Raw genomic sequence first — 14,505 nt, forward strand, 5'->3', positions numbered from 1 at the left:
CCATTGTGAGAGAAGATTACATAATTCATTCATGAGCTACAGACTTGTCATTTGAAGCCATGAGGGAGCAACCCAAAGCACTAGTCGCCTGTCCATGAGATAGGAGAACAATCCTCTGCTTGGCATTTCTTGAGGCACACAGGAAGTTAGGCTGACTTGAAGTATTGCTAATGGAATCTGGGACACTGCTTCCCATCTTATCCCAGCCATCCTATGAGTTCTTCTAGATATAAAACTAAGACAAAAAGAAAAGAACATTAAGCTTAAAACACATAATTATAGAGCTGAAATTTTAAATTCAATTTACCGTTACTTCCAGATTCCCTTTGAAAGTCTCATTAAAACAGGAAAGAAAAAATAAAGGTGTGAATTTTCAGCTAGTCATTATCTCACATGGATTATACACAGTGCCTGGGAATAAATGCAAGTCACATTCTAGTAATGCCTTTTCCTATTGCTCCTGAACCTTTCATTACAGCAATTGAGTATTTTATTTAATACTCATTAATAAATAGTTCATCAAAATATTTGAGTAGGGGGCAGAAAAGACCATTGTACTCAACAGTGGGAAACTGGGCAATTGCTGACTGGATCATTTAGCTCCTCCGGGGAATACAAATGACCAGATGGAAAATGCACTAATACTGCAGCAACATTTATAAAGTGAATCTGCCTGTGCTCAGAAACCATACTGATGCACTGATAATGTGTTTTCACTCTTGTTATCATACTGTAGCCTCAGACGATACACATGACTCTCAAGAGGACATTGCAGTATTATGAACACCAAGTCATTGGGTGAGTAAAAATGGATTTTGACTATTGATGGAAACACTTGTAAGTTAGTGTGCTCTTGAAGCTAACTTTATGGTGTCTGTTTGTTAACATGTAGGCTAGGATTAATAAGAGTACTTTATAGTAAAAAAATACTTTGGTTTATTTGTGTTTTCTTTTAAATGAAAAATAATATTCTCTTTTTTGTTTTTCTCACACTTTCTCTCTTTCTTATGTTCTTATTTTCCATTTGTAAGACTGAATCTTATAATTTTGTTTTTCTTCTATTGAAGGATTGCCAGTACCAAATAGAGGCTTTGAATGGGGATTTGAGTCTTTACATAGAGTTTGGCTGCAATCATCTTCAAGGACAGGTCTTGTTTTAGCCAGGGTCACATGCTGCCTGATTTCTCTGTTGGTCCCTATTTCTTAAAATGGATTTGAAAATTGTGTGCATTAGTAATACTTCATATAAAAAAGTAAGAAATGAAGACCTTGCCAGTACAGAGATATTTTAATAAAATGTAATGGTTATGTTAATAACCCCCAAATTAGATGTCATGATTAAGTGATATTCCAGTGAAAGAATTTTTCAGTCAGAAAACTCCAAATAAATAAGCCTAAACTTATTCTCAATTGACTGTAGTAAAAAGCAGTTTGGCAATTAGCAAAAAACTAAAATTTACTTTTGTAATTAATCTAGCTTGTTATATTAAATCAATTAGCATTAGAAACAATGGATATTGTCACTATACCTTGTTAGTATTTTCTTTGTGCTGCAATGGTTTGGTTTGTAATGGTCAAACTCTTATCGTCCTTTTATTTTTGTTTTAAATTTATTTGTAATTCATATTTTACACTCCATATTCCAATCCCTGCCCATCCCCATCTGACTGCTCCACATCCCACACCTCCTCCCCACCCTACCCCATCTCCACATGGATGCCCCAAACCCTACCCCACCTGATCTCTTAATTCCCTGAGGCCTCCAGTCTCTTGAGGTTTAGGTGTCTCATCTCTGAATGAAGACAGACATGGAAGTCCTCTACTGTATGTGTGTTGGGGGCCTCATATCAGCTGGTATATGCTGCCTGTTTGGTGGTCCAGTGTTTGAGAGGTCTCAGGGGTCCAGATTAATTGAGATGGCTGGTCCTCCTACAGAGTTGCCCTTCTCATTAGCTTCTTTCAGCCTTCCCTAACTCAACAACAGGGGTCAACTGCTTCTGTCCATTGGTTGGTGCAAATAACTGCATCTGACTCAGCTGCTTGTTGGGCATTCTGGAGTGCGGTCATACTAGGTCCCTTTTTGTGAGTGTTCTATAGCCTCAGTAATAGTGTCAAGCCTTGGGACCTCCCCTTGAGCTTTATCCCACTTTGGGCCTGTCACTGGACATTCTTTTCCTCAGGCTCCTCTCCATTTCCATCCCTGTAATTCATTCAGACAGAAACAATTATGGGTAAGAGGTGTGACTGTGGGATGGCAACCCCATCCCTCACTTGATGTCCTGCCTTCCTGCTGAAGGTGGGCTTTATAAGCCCCCTCTCCCGACTGTAGGGCATTTCATCAAAGGTTCCTCCCTCCTTTAAAGAAACTGACCTCTATCCAGAAGCCATCAACTACCAATAACTCCTCAGCTAGGAATGGGGGTTCTTGAGCTCCTCCTCCTTCATGCTGAAGTGCTATTTGATTTGGTCCTGTATAGGTCTGTTAAGGAGATGCTCTTTGAGTTCATTAGTCCTGTCATATCTAGAAGATCTCTGGTCATTACAAATGTTCAATGATTCCGTACGTTCTTGAGTTGGTGGTATAGATGCCCCATTGTTCAACTGACAAGTATTCTCTATGCTTTGACCAGTTGAACATTTCCACTGAAAGAAGACACTTTTCTAACATGTTTTTGGAGTTTTACTATTCCATGAGTATAGAAATATAGACATAAATGTCAGTTTGGGAATCCTTCCATTCAGCAAAATAATAGATTCACCTTGTGGGTCCTATGATTTTTCTGAGGTCTTAGCCATATTTTCACTACCAAGCATTCCTTTCCTCTCATGCAGCATGAGAATAAATAAAAAAAGAAGTTGGTTATCCTATAACATCCATGACACTACTGTATACATGGATATATCTTGCCATGTTGGTTGTTACTATGGCTTTCAGGGTTCACAGCTCTTGATGACTTCTCCAAGCAGCCTGGATTGCATCTTCTGGTACTATGGCAGGTGGTGAGAATGGCAGAAGCTTCCTGGTCAGTACCAACCCGATTTTACCATGTGTTAAGAAAATGAGTTTATAGAGGGTTACCAAGGGTTATACAATGGCTTTAATATGTGTCTTTGGGTGATGTCCAGAACACCACTTACATGAACCTTGATGTAGAACGTTTACACATCTGGTACTAGGCTTTTATTTGGCAAAATTTGGCTTTGGGGAGGAGCATTATTTCCTGTTTAGGGCAACTCCAGATAAATTCTTTTATATGGAACTCTGAATATTTTAAAATCTCATAAACAGTAGGTTTCCATATGTTTTTTAAAAATATCTTTAGTATTAGTTATACCTCCACTAACTCCCACCTCTGTTCTACATTCTAATCCCACTTTTCACCTAAAGTTTCCTTCCCACTTCATATCATTGTTCTACTCTTACTTTTTTTTCCAAGCTGTTAGAAAGTTTATACCTAGTAGATGTGCATTTGGCCTTTTCAAACATGCCTATTATTAATTATTCCCCTCCCTACCCTGTCTTCTGCCCAATCCTCCATCCCTCCCCCTACTTAAACCTCTCTTCTCATTATCTCCCCCTTTTCCTTCATAACATATGCATTTTACTATACCTCCCAGAGCTTGCTAATTAACAGTTGCCTGTGGATATCACCCTGTACTGTGAATATTAGTGGGACTGGTGGCTTATGACAGAATTATGTTTAAAGAATCACTTATTTTAAAGGTGGTTATCCAGAAAGCATAGACTCTATGTACTTGATGTAGACATAAGTGCATTTGCAAATGCTTTCAAATATTCTTTTGTATGCTAATTTTATTTTCTTTTTAGTTATAGGGATGCAGAAAAGAATTTCCACAATATCTCTAAAAGATGCTCCTATGCAGACCATTCCAACAAAGAGGAAATTGAAGATGTCTCAGGAATTCTTCAGTGTACTGCTAATGTACTCGGTATATTAACTATACATTTTTTATATGATTGACAGAGAATATGAGGGGGAGGGAAAGTAAAGATATGAGTGTTTCATTTTCTCTTATGTTTGGAGAGTATGGTAATAGTAGACTAAGAAAGTATTTGATTTTTTACACCCATCAAAATGTTTTTATGTGAATTACAAACAAGTTCTTTACTTGTAAACTCAAAAAAAATCTTACATTGCCGAGGAATGTTTTAAAATATTTATATGATATTAGTATTAGCCTGATATAATCCATACTTCCCTGGTGCTTACCTTCACCTGACCTGTATGATCTTTCTTTCTTCTCAAGCTTATCCTTTCTTATTTCTTGGATGTCTGTGTTGTAGCATATCAGTGAAGCTTGTCATCCACTGGGTGCCATACTTGGGCTTAGGCACAGGGACTGTGCATCTTGAAGATGACACTATTTACCTGCAGGATTTTGGATACTCCCAACATGCGTAAATGCACTGTTATGAGTGGAACCATGCACTCTGTTCTTTAATTGAAATGGATTTTAGAAAAGTATGAAGGCCTTGTTGTATAAGAGTACTTTGCATAGCTGATATCACAGCTGAACTCTGTTTGGCCCTAAATTCTTATAGAAGTTATTCAACCTTTTTTCATTTAATTTTCTTTTGCTTTCTTCATTTGAAGTGAACATAGTTCAATTCTTTTTGAAATCCACATTTTTCTTTTTGCTGCAGATAGGAATGTATAGCATATTGGAGGACCAGCAATGCCTTCACTGTTTGTAGATTCCATCTCTTCCTGCATTGAAGGCCTAGAAAACAGTTGCCTGGTTTTAGCCCTGTCCCAAAGTGGGGAATAACTGCTCACAGATAAGATTGTTTTCTTTTATTTAGTAACAACTTGTGTCTAGTTTCTGTCACATAGTTTGCAAATTGATTTCTGTTCACTTCATGTTAGACTCCTAATAATCATTGTGACAACACAGTAGAGTCCTCCCAAGAGGCCTTATGCAAGAGAAGATAGATATGAATGATGTCCTCTCTGCTTATGACTTTGAGTGTTAAATTGTTGCATTATTTTAATTCCAATGCCTGTTGCATGCTAAGGTAATCTAATTTTAGTTGTCTGAAAAACATGAATATTTTTAAAGCAGTGATATGCAAAGCCTAATTTTAGTTTGCATTAATTGTAAAAATATGCTTGTACTCCTATAAAACAGGACATTTTGTATTTTATGAGAAATTGTGCTGGTTTAGTGGTGTAGTGAAATCATAAGGGCCTGTGCTGTGTTTGTTTTGAACATGTTGCCACTTGGTACTGTGGGTGTCTTGGATTTAGCTAGCAATAAAAGGACAGAGATAGAATGAGTGTAGAGAATTAAAACAGTGAGATGAGAAGTTATCTTGTGCTCTTTGCTATAATGAGTGAAATATCAGTTTAGTTATGATATTCTCATTTTTATTAATCATTTTATTTGTTTACATCTCAAATGATATCCCACTACCCAGATACCCCTCCACAATCTCCTCTCCATCCCACAACCTCCCTCTCATCCCTCCCCTTGCCCTCTATGAGGGTGCTTCCCTACCTACCTACCCTCTCCTGCCCCACAAATCCAGCATCCCCCATATGCTGGCGTGTCAAACCTCCACAAAACCAAGGGCCTCTTTTCCCATTGATATCAGACAAGGGCATCCTCTTCTACATATGTATCAAGAGTCATGGATCCCTCCCTGTATACTCCTTGATTGGTGTTATAGCATTTCTGTTGGGAGCACTGGATGGTCCAGCCAGCTGATGTTGTTCTTCCTATGGGATTTTAAGTCCCCCTCTGCTCCTACAGTCCTTCTAACAGCTCCCCACTGGGGTCTCTAAGCTCAGTCTGATGGTTGACTCCAAGCATCCATATCTGCATTGGTCAGATACTGGCACAACTGCCCAAGGAATAGCCACACCAGGTTCCTGTCAGCAAGCACCTCTTGGCAACAGCAACAGTGTCAAGTTTGGTGTCTGCAAACAGGATGGCTCCTCAGCTGTGGCAGTACCCAGATGGCTCTTCCTTCAGTCTTTGCTCTGTTTGTTGCCCCTGTTCTTCCTTTGGACAGAAACATTTCTGGGTTAAAAACTCTGAGATGGGTGTGTAGCCCCATTCCTTGAAGGGAGGGGCCATGCCTAATCATAGGAGATGGTCTCTACAGGTACTATCTCTCCTTCTCTGCACATTTCAGCTAAAGTCATCCCCATTGGATCCTGGGAGCCTCGCATTTCCCTGGCATCTGGGACCCTCCAGTGACTATACCCAGTTCTTCATCCCTTCTGCTACATACATATTTTTATCCAATTTCCTGACCCTCTGTACTACTCTCCCATCCCTTTCAGTACTTGATCCTGCCCTCCTTATTTTCTACCCCTCTTTTCTTCCTTCTACATTACCCCTCCATCCATCTCTAACAATCATTCTAGTTTGCCCACAATGCAGGACTGAAGCATCCACACCCTGTCTTCCTTCCTCCTAAGCTCCATATTGTCTGTGGGTTGTATCATGGGCATTGTGAGCTTTGGAGCTAGTATCCATTTATCAGTGAGCACAAGCCATGTGTGTTCTTTTGTGTCTGGTTTACCTTACTCAGGATGATATTTTCTAGTTCAATCCATTTGCCTGCGAATTTAATAAAGTCATTCTTTTTAATAGCTGAGTAGCAAGCACTCTATTGTGTAAAGGTATCACATTTTCTGTATCAGTTCTTCTGTTTCCAGCTTCTGGATATTATAAATAAGGCTGTTATAAACATAGTGGATCCTGTGTCCTTGTTAAATATTAGAGTATCGTTTGGGTATATGCCCAGTAGTGGTATAGCTGGGTCTTCAGGTAGAACTATTTCCAATTATCTCAAAAACTGCCATGTTGATTTCTCAAGTGAGTTTACCAGCTTGCCATTCCACCAGCAATGGAGGAGTGTTCCTCTTTGTCCACATCCTTGCCAGCATCTGCTGTCACCTGAGTTTTTCATCTTAGCCATTCTGACTGGTGTTAGGTAGAATCTAGGGGTCATTTGGATTTGCATTTCTCTGATGACTAAGGATGTTGAACATTTCCTTAAGTGCTTCTTAGCCATTCAGTTTTCCTCAGTTGAAAATTTTCTGTTTATCTCTGTACTCCATTTTTTAATAGGGTTATTTGGTTCTCTGGAGTTTAACTTTTTTAGTCCTTTGTATATTTTGGATATTAGCTCTGTGTCAGATGTAGGGTTGGTAAAGATTTTTTCCCAATATGTGGATTGCTGTAATGTCGTATTGACAGTGTCCTTTGCCTTACAGAAACTTTTCAACTTTATAAGATCCTATTTATTGATTGGTGGTCTTAGAGTATGAGCCATTATTGTTCTGTTCAGGAAAATTTCCCCTGTATACATGTGTTCTTGGATTCAGTTTGCGAGCATTTTGTTGAGTATTTTTGCATTAATGTTCATAAGGGAAATTGGTCTGATGTTCTCTTTCTTTGTTGGGTCTTTTTTTGTGGTTTAGGTATCAGTGTAACTGTGGCTTCATAGACAGAGTTGGGTAATGTTCCTTCTGTTTCTACTTTGTAGAGTAGTTTGAGACATATTCTTATTAGGTCTTCTTTGAAAGGCTGATAGAACTGTGCACTCAAGTCATCATACTCTGAGCTCTTTTTGGTTGGGAGACTTCTAATGACTGGTGCTCTTTCCTTAGGAGTTATAGGACTGTTTGGATGGTTTTTCTGATAGTGATTTAACTTTGGTACCTGGTATCTGTCTAGAAATATCATCCATTTCATCTAGATTCTCCAGTTTTTTTGAATATAGACTTTTGAAGCAGGATCTATTTATTTTTTGAATTGCCTTAGTTTCTCTTGTTATGTCTCTTTTTATTCTTGATTTTGTTAATTTGGATACTGTCTCTGTGCCCTCTAGTTATTTTATCTATCTTGGGTTTATCTATCTTGTTGATTTTATCAATGAACCAGCTCCTAGTTTTGTTGATTCTTTGTATAGTTCTCTTTGTTTCTACTTGTTTGATTTGGCCCAATTTAGTTATTTCTTGCAATCTATTCATCTTGGATGTATTTGTTTCTTTTTGTTCTCGAGCTTTGATCTCTCCAATTTCTTTCTTTTTTTAAAATATTTATTTATTTAATGTTGTATGAGCATCTTGTTGCTGACACACCAGAAGAGGGCATCAGATCTAATTACAGATGGTTGTGAGCCTCCATGTGGTTGCTGGGAATTGAACTCAGGACCTCTGGAAGAGCAGACAGTGCTCTTAACCACTGAGCCACCTCTCCAGCCCTCCAATTTCTTTATGCAGGCACTCAGGGCTATGCATTTTCCTCTTAGCACTGCTTTCATTGTGTGTGTGTGTCCCACAAGTTGGATAAATTGTGCATTCACTTTCATTAAATTCTAAAATGTCTTTAATTTCTTTCTTTCCTTCCTGACCAACTTATCATTGAGTAGAGAGTTGTTCAGCTTCCATGTTTATGTGGGTTTTCAGTTGTTTTTGTTGTTACTGAAGATTACCTTAGTCTCTGGAGGAACAGTAGAATACATGGGATTAATTCAATATTCTTGTATCTGTTTGGGTTTGTTGTCTGTCTGATTATATGGCCAATTTTTGAGAAGTATCATGACATACTAAGAAGGAGGTAAGTTTTTTTTTTGTTTTATGGTGAAGTGTTCTCTCTATATTTTTTAAATCTGTTTGGCTCATTAGTTTCACTATGTTTGTGTTTAGGTTCTCTTTTAATGATCTTTCCATTGGTGAGAGTGGGGCATTGAAATCTCCTACTATTATAGTGTGAGATTCATTGTTTGCCCTTGCATTTGAGGCATAGATGTTCAGAACTGAGAGTTCATATTGAGGAATTTTTTCTTTTTTGAGTATGTAGTGTCAGTCCCCAACTTTTTTGATAAATTTTGTTTGAAAATCTATTTATTGGGTGTTAGAATGGCTACTCCTACTTGTTTCTTGGGACTATATACTTGGAAAATTTTTTCTAGCCTTTTACTTTGAGGTAGTTGCTATCTTTTTCACTGAAGTTGTATTTCCTGTTTATAGCAAAATGCTGGGTCCTGTTTACATTTGCAGTGTGTTAACCTATGTATTTTTATTGGAGAATTGAGTCCATTGATGTTGAGAGATATTAGAGACCAATGATTATTACTCTCTGTTATTTTCATTGTTAGAGGTGGAATTATGTTTGTGTGTTTCTCTTCTTTTTGGTTTTGTTGTAAAAAGATTAATTTCTGGTGTTTTTCTTGGGTGTAGTCTCTTTTCTTGTGTTGGACTTTCCTCCTATTATCCTCTGTAGGGCTGAATTAGTGGAAAGATATTGTTTAAATGGTTTTGTCTTGTAGTACCTAGGTTTCTACATATATGATAATTGAGAATTTTGCTGGGTATAGTAGCCTGGGCTGGCCTTTTTCTTTTATTTCTCTCTCTTTTTTCAATTATTTTATTAGATATTTTCTTCATTTATAATTCAAATGGCATCCCAAAAGTCCCTTATACCCTCCCCCCACCCTGCTCTCCAACCTACCCACTCCCGCTTCCTGGCCCTGGGGCATATAATCTCCCCTGTATTGGGGCATATAATCTTTGCAAGACCAAGGGCCTCTCCTCCCAATGATAGACAATTAGGGCATCTTCTGCTACATATGCAGCTAGAGACATGAGCTCATGGGGTACTGGTTAATTCATATCATTGTTCCTATAGGGTTACAGACCTCTTCAGCACCTTGGGTAATTTCCCTAGCTTCTCAATTGGGGGCCGTGTGTTTCATCCAATAGATGATTCTCAGCATCTACTTCCGTATGTGCCAAGCACTGGCATAGCCTCTCAAGAGTAAGCTATATCAGGGTCCTGTTGGCAAAATATTGCTGGCATATGCAATTGTGTCTGCATTTGGTGGTTGATTATGGTATGGATCCCCAGATGGGGCAGTCTCAGCATGGTTGTTTCTTCCATCTCATCTCCAGAGTCTGTCTCTGCAATTCCTTACATGGGTATTTTGTTCTACATTCTAAGGAGGGATGAAGTATCCACTCTTTGGTCTTCCTTCTTCTTGAGTTTCATGTGTTTTGCAAATTGTATCTTGGGTATTCTAAGTTTCCTGGCTAATATCTAATTATCAGTGAGTGCATATCATGTGAGTTCTTTTATGATTGGGTTACCTCACTCAGGATGATGCCCTCCAGGTACATCCATTTGCCTAAGAATTTCATAAATTCATTGTTTTTAATAGCTGAGTAGTACTCCATTGTGTAAATGTACCACATTTTCTGTATCCATTCCTCTATTAAGTGACATCTGGGTTCTTTCCAACTTCTGGCTACTATAAATAAGGCTGCTATGAACATAGTGGAGCANGNGTCCTTATTACAAGTTGGAACATCTTCTGGATATATGCCCTGGAGAGGAATTGATGGATCTTCCCGTAGTACTATGTCCAATTTTCTGAGGAACCACCAGACTGATTTCCAGAGTGGTTGTGCCAGCTTGCAATCACACCGACAATGGAGGAGTGTTCCTCTTCCTCCACATCCTCACCAGCATCTGCTGTCACCTGAATTTTTGATCTTAGCCATTCTGAACTGGTGTGAGGTGGAATCTCAGGGTTGTTTTGATTTGCATTTCCCTGATGATTAAGGATGGTGAACATAGTTTCAAGTGCTTCTCAGCCCTTTGGTATTCCTCAGTTGTGAATTCTTTGTTTAGCTCTGTACCCCATTTTTAAACAGGGTTATTTGATTTTCTGGAGTCCACCTTCTTGAGTTCTTTATATATATTGCCTATTAGTCCCCTATCTGATTTAGGATTCCCAATTGGAGGCCTTTTTGTCTTATTGACAGTGTCTTTTGCCTTACAGAAGCTTTGCAATTTTATTAGGTCCCATTTGTCGATTCTTGATCTTACAGCACAAGCCACTGGTGTTCTGTTCAGGAATTTCCCCCTGTGCCCATATCTTTGAGGCTTTCCCCCACTTTCTCCTCTATAAGTTTTAGTGTCTCTGGTTTTATTTGGAGTTCCTTGATCCACTTAGATGTGAGCTTAGTGCAAGAGGATAAGAATGGATCAATTCTCATTCTTCTACATACTAACCGCCAGTAGAGCCAGCAACATTTTTTGAAAATGCTGTCTTTTTTCCACTGTATAGTTTAACATCTTTGTCAAATATCAAGTGTCCATAAGTGTGTGGGTTCATTTTTTGGTCTTCAATTCTAATCCAGTGGTGTACCTGACTGTCAATGTACCATTACCATGAAGTTTTTATCAAAATTGTTCTGTAGTACAGCTTTAGGCCAATGATGCTGATTCCATCAGATAATCTTTTATGGTTCAGAATAGTTTTTGCAATCCTAGGTTTTTTGTTATTCCTGATGAATTTGCAAATTGCCCTTTCTAACTCAGTGAAGAATTGAGTTGGAATTTTGATGGCGATTGTATTGAATCTGTAGATTGCTTTTGGCAAGATAGCCATTTTTACAATGTTGATCCTGCCAATCCATGAGCATGTGGGATCTTTCCATCTTTTGAGATCTTCTTTGATTTCTTTCTTCAGAGACTTGAAGTTCTTATCATACAGATCATTCACTTCCTTAGTTAGAGTCACACCAAGGTATTTTATATTATTTGTGGCTATTGTGAAGGGTGTTGTTTCCCTAATTTATTTCTCAGCCTGTTTATCCTTTGTGTAGAGATAGTCCACTGATTTGTTTGAATTAATTATATATCCAGCTACTTCAATGAAGCTGTTTATCAAGTTTAGGAGTTCTCTGGTGGAATTTTTAGGGTTCCTTATATATACTATCATATTATCTGAAAATAATGGCATTTTGACTTCTTCCTTTCCAATTTGTATCTGCCTGACATCCTTTTGTTGTCAAATTGCTCTGGCTAGGACTTAAAGTACTATATTGAATAGGTATTGAGAAAACAGGCAGCCTTGTCTAGTCCCCAATCTTAGTGGGATTGCTTCAAGTTTCTCTCCTTTTAGTTTGATGTTGGCTACTGGTTTGGTGTAGATTGGTTTATTATGTTTAGGTATGTTTTATTATGTTAGGGGCATTTTGACTTCTTCCTTTCCAATTTGTATCCACTTGATATCCTTTTGTTGTCAAATTGCTCTGGCTAGGACTTCAAGTACTATATTGAATAGGTATTGAGAAAGCAGGCAGCCTTGTCTAGTCCCCGATCTTAGTGGGATTGCTTCAAGTTTCTCTCCTTTTAGTTTGATGTTGGCTACTTACCCTGTCCAGCGGGATTCAGTTATTTGTGGGTGCAAGGGGGACTGCAATCCCGGAAGGAAATGGGAGGAAGAAAAAGAGAAACAGGAGACCAAGAAGATGGTACCTATCAAGGTCTCGTTTATTATGCTGATGTGCCTTCTTTTTAAAGTGTACATCGCGGGCAATAGGGGAGGGTCGAGGGAGAATTATACAAAGAACAAAGAAGTGGGCATCTGCTGACATGGGGGCTGAAATCAGGCGCCAGGCAGCGGACACTCTGCATCTTATCTCTGGAACATAGATCCTCCTTGACAGCCTTGTGTGTCAGGCTGGGCTCAGGCGTAACTCATGTCCTTGGATTGCATGGGAATTCAGGAAGAGATAGGGAAGAGGGGACTATAATTCAACTTTTACAGCCTCAGGTGCCAGGAAGGGAATAGGGAGGAAGGGGGTGATAACAAGCTCTTAGCATGAGGCCATTTGGCCTGTTAGGGAGATTGTGAAGGGCTCAGTTTCTCATGGGATGGTCTCTGACATCTCCCCCTTCTGAATTAGATTTAATAAGGCCACACTTAACTGAGGTGATCAAATAATCTTCTCATCCTTGGATGATCTGGCATTACCATGGCTGGGGGGACATTGACCCGATTCCTCCCATGGGTGCTGTCACAGACCCACACTTGTGGCTCTTGCTATCTTTTGGGGAGGGGAGGCAGAGCCTTAGAAAAATTCTTCACTTGCAACTGAAACTAGATTCCAACCTCCGTCCAAACTGGGTTTGTCTCTCAGGGAACTCAGAAATGGTCTATATGGACTTTCCCCTGCAATACTTAGTTTGCACCCATGCTGGGCCCATACTGGATTCGTATTATCATGAACCAGCATGCACAGTTCTGAGTTCTGTGCAGCTCCCGTAAGAGAATTGTCAACCTCAGGCTCAGTAAGGCCTCTACCAGAATTATGCCAATTGTAACACCACAATTTGTGGCTCTCAAGCTATAGTAGGAGCTGGAGGTCACCCTTTCTCGTCCTTATTGTCTTCAAAGCCTGAGGAACCAAGGAGACCCTGTATTTGCAGCAAGGGTGGAAAACTGGAGACCAGACTTTTTCTGCATCGGTGGGAGGAACATCTTCGTCTGAGTCTTGGATGTCCAGTTGATGGTAGTGAAATGGAACCGGCTTGCTTAAAGCAGCTTCAATCTGTGACTTAACAAAACTGGTTAATCTTTTAAAGGCCCAGGGGCCAAAAGATAAAAGCAGTAAAATACCTACGAAAGGTCCCAAAAGGCTGGGAAGTAAGGTGGTGACCCAAGGAGAAGTAGAAAATCAATTTTTATACCAATATTTTTGTTTCTCTCTGTTGTGTTTTCTCTCTCTTCTAAACTAGCTCTAACTTTGTCTATGCTATCTTGAACTAAGCCGGTCTTATCAGAATAAAAACAACATTCTTCTAATACCTGAAATTTCTCTTTGTAGCCTTAATATTTGTTATATCCTGCTTTATTGTTGAGACCACTATTTCTAGGATATTAAACATTGCCTTCAATTTTTTATCTACAATAAATTGCTCTGACAAGGCTATGGAAATATTCTTATGCATATCATTAACAAAGTGAGCAGTATGCAGCTGTTGATCTAACACTGTGGTAGATATTGAAGTTAAAATTGCAATTAAAGCAATAAATCTTAAAATTGCTCATTTAACCTTTTCCAAGTTTGCATTCCCGGATTTTTAAAACAAGGATCATTTTCTAACTCTAACATGCCGCAAAACATAAGCAGGTCTCTTTAACAAAATCATAATAGCAAACTCCTTATCTAAATTAGGATCTACACAATTAGTTAATTGACAACAATTACAATGAATATGAAAAGACTTGTCAAGATTGGTGATCTTAACTCTTAAAATTATCTAACAGTATAGCATATAGGTAAGGTACAAAATCTGTCACAGCTATAGGGGAGTTGGCCTGAATGGCCAAAAACAGTGTCTCTGATGAAATCTTGTTAAATACACTGTAGCAGTCCTTCTGCCTCACGGGTCATCATTTATAGTTGTCCTCAAATTGACACCAGGTCACCTCTCCTTGCTGTAGTCCATGGCAGAAATAAGAAGTTTCTTCATCTTGTTTGCAAGTGGCTGCTCTCCTGGAGTTCTCTTTCTCTGTGTACTCAACACAGCTTTCTTGTCATCACTGCCAGGGTACTCATGAACTCACAGGTCATCTGTCACATGTATCATTCTGGAAGCTAGCATGCTTCTGCAGCATTCTGTGGAAAAAAACCCAGAAACACCGCCCCCTTTTCCCCATGTTAACTTTCT

The 14,505-nt window shown here is 38.9% G+C and overlaps 1 protein-coding gene across 1 annotated transcript in view; it reads left to right on the forward strand.

Moving 5' to 3' along the window:
• The first annotated feature begins 728 nt into the window (after positions 1–728).
• The window catches only part of Gucy1a2 (guanylate cyclase 1 soluble subunit alpha 2), a 237,569-nt gene continuing 223,792 nt past the window's right edge, over positions 729–14,505 (forward strand). The window contains exons 1-3 of the mRNA XM_029481402.1: positions 729–798; positions 2,936–3,023; positions 3,830–3,951. Of these exons, the coding sequence (XP_029337262.1) occupies positions 780–798; positions 2,936–3,023; positions 3,830–3,951 (229 nt within the window). The 5' untranslated portion in view covers positions 729–779. The remainder of the gene's footprint in view (positions 799–2,935; positions 3,024–3,829; positions 3,952–14,505) is intronic.

The sequence above is a fragment of the Mus caroli genome, chromosome 9 (assembly GCF_900094665.2).
Source record: "Mus caroli chromosome 9, CAROLI_EIJ_v1.1, whole genome shotgun sequence".
Classification (NCBI taxonomy): Eukaryota; Metazoa; Chordata; class Mammalia; order Rodentia; family Muridae; genus Mus; species Mus caroli.